Genomic DNA, 7,069 nt, shown 5'->3' on the forward strand with positions numbered 1-7,069 from the left:
TCTGCTAAATCTTCTTAGTCATTGTTGGAGAATTCTCTTATTGTACAGCGTGCTTTCAAATGGCAACAAGTGTGGAATGCTAAACTCGTACCTGAAATCAACTTTTTCTGGTGGACTACCATCCATTAATACATTTTCACTATAGATAAAAGAGGCTTTCAATTTGTTAATAGATCTTCACTCTATTATGTATACACAGAAGATATAGATCACCTGTTTTTCCATTGTCCTTTTCCCAGGAGGTATGGTCTCAAGTCCTGTCTTTACTAATGATAAATTGGGTTTTTACTAAGTCTTTTGAGCAAATCATTGAAAGTTGGAACAGATGTCTCTGCTCTCATAATATCTTTATTGATCAATGGAGGCGAATTCCCCTTTTTGTGACCTGGGGGTTGTTGAAGGAAAGAAATAATAGAATATTCAAAGATCAAAAATAAAAACAGCAGAGATGTGTTTATGGCCATAATTAGAAAATTCAGGAAGAGATCAATGTTGATGCTTATAGCCATTTTATACAAATGCCTACTTACAAGGAGCTTAGAATCAAATAACTTTGGGTAAAAGCAAGACTTAACCAGAATAAATTGGATCAATCAAACTATTAGAAAAAATACAATTTAGTCTCCTCCTGAGAATAGTTAGGTTATGTGCAATTGGTTAATTCTTCAAGGATATGGCAAAAACTTGGGTGTGTCTACTAATAATACTGCTAAAGCAATGGCTGCTCGGTGAGAAATCAAAAGAATGAACTAGATTTCTCAAAGGTTGTCATATTAGGAGATTAGATTCTAAATTGTTAATTGAGATTCTGAAAGGGGATGTGATTGGGCCTTGGGAGATTAGAGATATGATGTATGAAAGCAAATTATTAATCTAACACTTTCTTCAGTCCAAATTGAGCATACTAAAAACAAAGGAAACAGGGCAGCTAATGAAGCTATGAATCATCAAAATTCAAAAAATCAATATAATAAAACTATGGGTGGAGTTGAATAATTTATTTCTTGGAGGTATGCTGACAGATGAGGTAATTATAATTGTTATAGTTATGCCAGCTAACAGATACAAATGCAGTGATCATATGTTGAATGTGAAGCCTCTTGTCAGTAAAAATCTTATTACATATGACACAAAATATTAGCCCATCAAATATTAATGATGTTTTAAGCCATGGGATGTCCATCCTCTCTCATGTGTCAAATAATCATTCCAGAAATTTTATCAAGATTATTATTGATAACAACAAAGTTGATATGGAGAATGATGATACAGCAAATCTCACATTTTGAGAGAACTAGAAAGCTTGGATCTTTGCTATCATTTCCCAGCAGCCTAATAGCTAGCTTTTGTCTTTTAATGTTGCAAGTTTTAAATTTACTGGCAACAGTCACAGTGCTCTGCATATAACGTCTAAGGAGATTGGTGGATTATTTGGGAAAGATTTTTTGGTTAAGGCTGTGGTCAGAATTAGTGAGGAGGGTATCATGAGAGGCCCTAGGAAGAGATCAAGGTTGGTTGATTGTGACACCCTTCAGTAAAATGTGGAGCTCTGGGACCTATTTGTCAGAGCAGAATTTATTCACTTCTTCCAAGCCATGCATGGCTATAACGACACCCTCACCTCAAAGTTTTCTAACTCCTAATTTAAGGGTTAGGTAACTATTGGTAGTCTTTAGTAACTGCTACTACTTAACTGATAGCAGAGGTTTTGGGTCTGGGTTGTGAGGGCATGTAATTTGTGCAGAGCACAAGGAAATGCCAAAGTTATATAGGCAAAATCTCTGAAATGGGAGAGAAACTGCAGTGATTCCAAAATTCCAAAACAGGTACAACAGACTTAAATTGCCTCCCCCTTATGCTATGATGAGTCTTCATATAATGTGCTATTTCACTTCGGAAGGCATTATATGACCATCCACGGGTGCCATTTTCCAATTTTTTATCACGTTAGGCATGATGAAAGGGTGAATGTACCTTTTCATTTGTTCTCCTCCCTCCAACAAGTGTAGAGAAAAGTCTCCTTTTTCTAATTTTATATCATCATAGGCATAACAGAAGGGTGAATGTACCTTTTCATTTGTTCTCCTCCCTCCAACAAAACGTAGAGAAAGGTGTCTCCTCTCCCCTGCATCAAGGCCTGATTATGGCCCTATACAAATATGTGCTAGGCATCAATCCACATGGTAACCCAATGTGAACCCAGTTATTACCCCTGCTCCCCAGGAAAATGAACTGTTAGCAATTGCCCTAGAAAGATGTAAACCTTGCCCTTTCTTCCAGGGTCATTAAAACTGAAAAAGTTGGGTTTAAAGGGGCCTTAAAAAGCGTGAAACAATTAACTTAATCGATGATCAGGAAGGCAACAAGAAGAGAGTAGTGAGTTGAAAAGCAAGAGGGTATTTCTAGCACTGCCCGATCAAGGGGGCAGAGGTTCGGTCATTTGGCTAAGGCTACCTCCTCGGATAAAGGTAAAGATACCAAGGGCAAGAAATTGGCTAAGATGAGGAAGCAGATGATTTGTCATCTGAGGAAGACTTTATTCCTGTGAAAGATGATGACAACGATGGGGATTGAGAATGCTGAGGATTGCGAGCAGAAAGTAACTGAAGAGGAGATTCAGGAGGAAAATAATAACTCTGGAAAGGACAAGGACATCACAGATAAGGAAATTATGGCGACTGATGCTGATGGGAAGCAGAATAAAGGTAACAGGAATTGGGATGAGGAAAAGATTGATGTCGCAGAAATTCAAAATATAGTTGATGCAATTGATGGCTTGAGAATTCAAAATTCAAATAGCTGACCTTCACATTGGAATGGCAGATTTGGATTTGAAGGGACGGAAGCTAATGACAGACAGAAACACAAGGAAATGAAGAATGCCATAAGCACTTATAACAGATGGCATTGTGAAAAAACCATAGTAGGAACAGTTTCTGGACAAGCAAAGATCATGAATCAGCTGAAGAAGAATGGACAGACTCCAGAGGACAAGACTGCTGAAAAGAATGGGAATGAAGTGGTCAAAGCAAGATGGAAGGAGTCTCTGACTGCACTTAAGGAGAATTGGGACCTAATAGCTGCTCCCAAAAGTTGACGTTCTCTTTGTGTTGTTTTTTGTTTCAATGGTTCATAGACCATGTCCGGTTTTTTTGTTATGGCCTACATGACTCGATGGTCAAAGTATTTATAGTTTATGCTCTTTCCTGCTTAAGAATGAACTATTTTATTTTGATAGCTACTATACATATTTGCTACTAAGTTTGGTGGTTGTTCATCTTATTTGTTTTTTGATGACTGTTCTTGGGCTTATATTGTTGGATCTTTAATGGTCGTAATGGCCTAGCTCTGCTGCTTTATCTATAGGATCAGGGCCCTTCCCCTGCTTGTATATTTAAAAAATTACTCAGCTTAGAAGTTTTAAATTGTACCTTGTATCAAAATCATAGGTGTGTCAAATATCAGTAGCTGAGAGCTAAACACAAAAACAATTTTCACAAGGAAAAAAAGCTTGAAACATGGCCTCGAGGCAGCAGGAACTAGGAGGTAATCATTTATTTTGCATTTCACCTTGAATTTTACATGAGGGCCATTTCTTAAAGGTTTTTAATGTGATTTTCACACCAAAACTGTCATACTTAAAATAGCTTAGCAAAGTGGAAACACCATGTCATCCATTGGAATAAACAAATAAATGATTTAAGAAAAATAAAATCTGAACCAAATTGGCATACAAACTAATCAACTCGGATGAAAAATGTACCTTCAACCAAACCATGTCCGTGTCACAGATCAATAGCTCAGAACCAAAAGACATAAAAACATTGATCAAAAATACTTTTTCTCGTCCCATCTTATGGAATGTTGGTGATCCCCAACCAGCATCAGCTGTTTTCATTTTGCTGCCCATATCAAAAACTGGAATTCCTTTCCAGTACAAAGCCTCCACAACTTTCTCATCCATTCCACCTAAAGATAAATGGTTACAATCATTTTTTCCCATCAATAAACATATTGATGACCATTTATCAAATATAATAAAAGATGGTGTAGAACCAAAAAGAATACTTTGTAAGAAAAAGAAGAACAAAATTTTCAGCAATTACCAACAAGAAGATTATCAACTCCCAAGTCTGTGAGGTGTTTGACCCAATTAAGAATAAAATCCATGAATGCATAATTCCCAAATGTGACAACAATAATGTTATCTTTTGATCGATAGTCAACCATTTCCTTGCTCAATAAGAATGCCTTAGATGATGGCTTTTTACTGCCGCTGGGTGGTATTTGCCAAATGGGCTTTTTCCAAACTGAACGAATTGATGGCTTTTTAGGTGCAGATGGCATTGGTGCAGAAGCATTTAAGTCAGAATCATCCTTAATGATTGCTGCTGTCATTACAAAAGAGTTCAATTAAGGTCAAGAAATAATCATTAAAGGCATGCACAAATACAATTGAGAAAAAGCATAGCATGCCACCGAATTTCAGAAGTAGATATGTGCAATATAATGATGTCAGTAGGAATTCGTTTTCTCAGTTCCCTGTATAGACATTTATACCAGCCTTTGGACCTACTTTGTATATGAAGATGATAGTCCCTTTGAATTTGGCCCTATAGACACTGGTTGGCCTATGCCTTATCAGAGAATACATAGTAAACTCATTTATTTATGTTGGATAACAACTAAACAAAATCAGATATCAAGACCCAAGCTCTGCATCGATCTAATGACCTCAGGTCCTTTGCACGCTAATGAGTAATTTAATTAACCATCTGTATCTCGAAATGCCTCTTCTGAGTCAGAGACTGTCATTCATACCACGTACAGGTCATTAGTACTTATTTGTACATTTGCGTTCAAAGTAAAAAGGCCATACAAGATGCTTCAAAACAGGCGACTCTAGTTTCAATGCTGGTTCCAAGTTACAGAATTATTGCACTTGGCTCAGTTTCAACAGTTAAATGACCAAAGCCTGTCCAATGTGGCTTTATGGTAAGAACACCTATCAATGTCAATGGAGGAACCTATGTTCGAGTCCTAGTAGGTTTTCATTGAGTAATGCCGACATTAACTTGGATTTGAAACCAATAGATGGAGAAACAGTTACAAAAGAGTGGGAGATAAGAATATGCCTGTGTTCCATTTCGGTGAAGTTGAGACAGAATGGTGCTTCGTATGAAATATTTTGCCTATAGCAGCTTGTGAGCCACGTGATCACCCTCCTGAGAGCCAACTCTAGAAAAAGTGAAGATTTGCAAAACAGGTAAATTCCTAATCAGATTCTTTTGTTGAAAGTCCACCATCAAGAAGCAATCTGCAGTTCTACAAATTTGACCCTGGATTCACTCTTTGAGCACACTTATCTTATACATTTAGATCACAGCTTTGGCTTTGGTGTCCCAGGCATTATCTTGGTCTCATTAAAATTGTGATATTGCTATCAGGATTTAACTGTGTAGTTTTTTGAGTCAAATTCATTGACTCGTGTTTCATGAGTAGTGACTCACGCAAATCCATCTCTTATGACAATAAATGGAACATGTAGCACTCATTGGATCTAGGAGATGGCCAAGAAGCAGGAGCCAAGACAGATGCAGATCGTGATAGGGAGTAAGAATAGTAAGAATCTGATGCTCGTTATTCAGGTGCTCGTGATCCAGATACAAATGCTTGCCCTATATAGTGGTAGGGAGATAGAGATTCAGATAGAAACCCAAAAGCAGGAGAAGAAGTGAATCACTACTCATGAAACATGAGTCAATGAGTTTGACTCAAAGAACCACACAGTTAAATCCTGATAGCAATATCAAAATTTGACTGGCTGTGGAAAAAATATCTCCTACTCATTGACATTGTTCCATTTCATTTCAATCATATCTCACATCAGAAACTAAAGCCCAGATACAATGGCCTATGAAAGGGTCCTAGCTATCCCAATTATTTGGGAAAACAAAGCAAATGCACTCTACTGGTAGACAATAGCAACTGTCAAAAGGTGATCAGGGGATATAAACACACCAGACCTAAAATTTAGACGTTACTGATTCTTAGCTCACTGTTAGTAGATAAATAAGTAAGCCCAATTCAATTGATCATGGCGAGTGCCTATCCCCGAGCAAAACAAAAAAACATGGACCACCGACTCAGCAAGAAGCTACAGACATAGCTCAAGCCTAAAAGTCACTTGGCTCAGAAAAAAATGCCAATACTCCTAATGAGCTTCCATGACGAGCAAAACCAAGCAAAACACCTGGTAAAGTTCCACAAAACAAAAAAAATACTAGAGAAAAAATTATTAATTCAAAAAGACTGACTAAAAATTAATATAGTTACCAGAACTGTTAAATGTCTGATTCACGATGTCCCAGTACACAGGCTTCCCTAAATACGCCATTGCTATCAGAGTCCCCAGTACCACGGAGATTTGAATGGCAATGAAAATTGGCTTCATCTTTTTGAGCCGCGCAACTAAAAGCACACACTTTACTCCAAATAGGCATCACCAAAACAAATGTCAAGTCACGGCTTTGATCAAACTATATGCCCGCTTCACCAACATTTGCAGGTGCAAGTTGCAACCATGGTTGACGAAGATCTAAATCATGTGTATAATAAGAATTATGCTGACCAGACTGAGACGTAAGTTAACCAAGATTTTGTGAAACCCAACCGAGGTTAATAAGAGGTCAACTCAAGTTGCGAGACTGCGGGATCTGTCGCCGTCGCAGGACATATTTCCTCTCTTTGTTCACGTTGCTGCCAATCAACATTTTAGTTCATTTTACTACTATTCAAGTTCTTCACATTTTTTAAGTTTTTGCAATGGCTGATTTTGAGAGTACGAATCAAGTTTTACATATAATTAGTTTAATTAATTTTAGGACAAAGGGAAAAAAATCTATGGATGTTCAGATTTATGAGTGAGGTTGAAGTGTATTTTTAGCTTCTGCCTTGGCACGAATAGTTATGCATTTATGTCAATCCAAATATGAGATTAACACTAATCAATCAAATTCAAGAATTTAAAAGATTATATGAGATTTCAAATGTTTATATCTTTTTCTAA

At 37.1% G+C, this 7,069-nt stretch overlaps 1 protein-coding gene across 2 annotated transcripts in view; it reads right to left on the reverse strand.

The window, feature by feature from the left end:
* XEG113 (xyloglucanase 113) overlaps window positions 1–6,795 on the reverse strand; it is a 146,511-nt gene extending 139,716 nt beyond the window's left edge. The window contains exons 1-3 of one of the 2 annotated variants that reach the window (XM_089814912.1): window positions 6,337–6,795; window positions 4,107–4,391; window positions 3,764–3,969 (exon numbers count right to left, since the gene is read on the reverse strand). In XM_089814912.1, the coding sequence (XP_089671038.1) occupies window positions 3,764–3,969; window positions 4,107–4,391; window positions 6,337–6,454 (609 nt within the window). In that variant the 5' untranslated portion in view covers window positions 6,455–6,795. The remainder of the gene's footprint in view (window positions 1–3,763; window positions 3,970–4,106; window positions 4,392–6,336) is intronic. The other variant, XM_089814911.1, reaches the window with a different exon arrangement.
* Window positions 6,796–7,069: the final 274 nt, after the last annotated feature.

This window comes from Cupressus sempervirens, chromosome 2, assembly GCF_028749045.1.
Source record: "Cupressus sempervirens isolate cs-2001-9-10 chromosome 2, ASM2874904v1, whole genome shotgun sequence".
Lineage (NCBI taxonomy): Eukaryota > Viridiplantae > Streptophyta > Pinopsida > Cupressales > Cupressaceae > Cupressus > Cupressus sempervirens.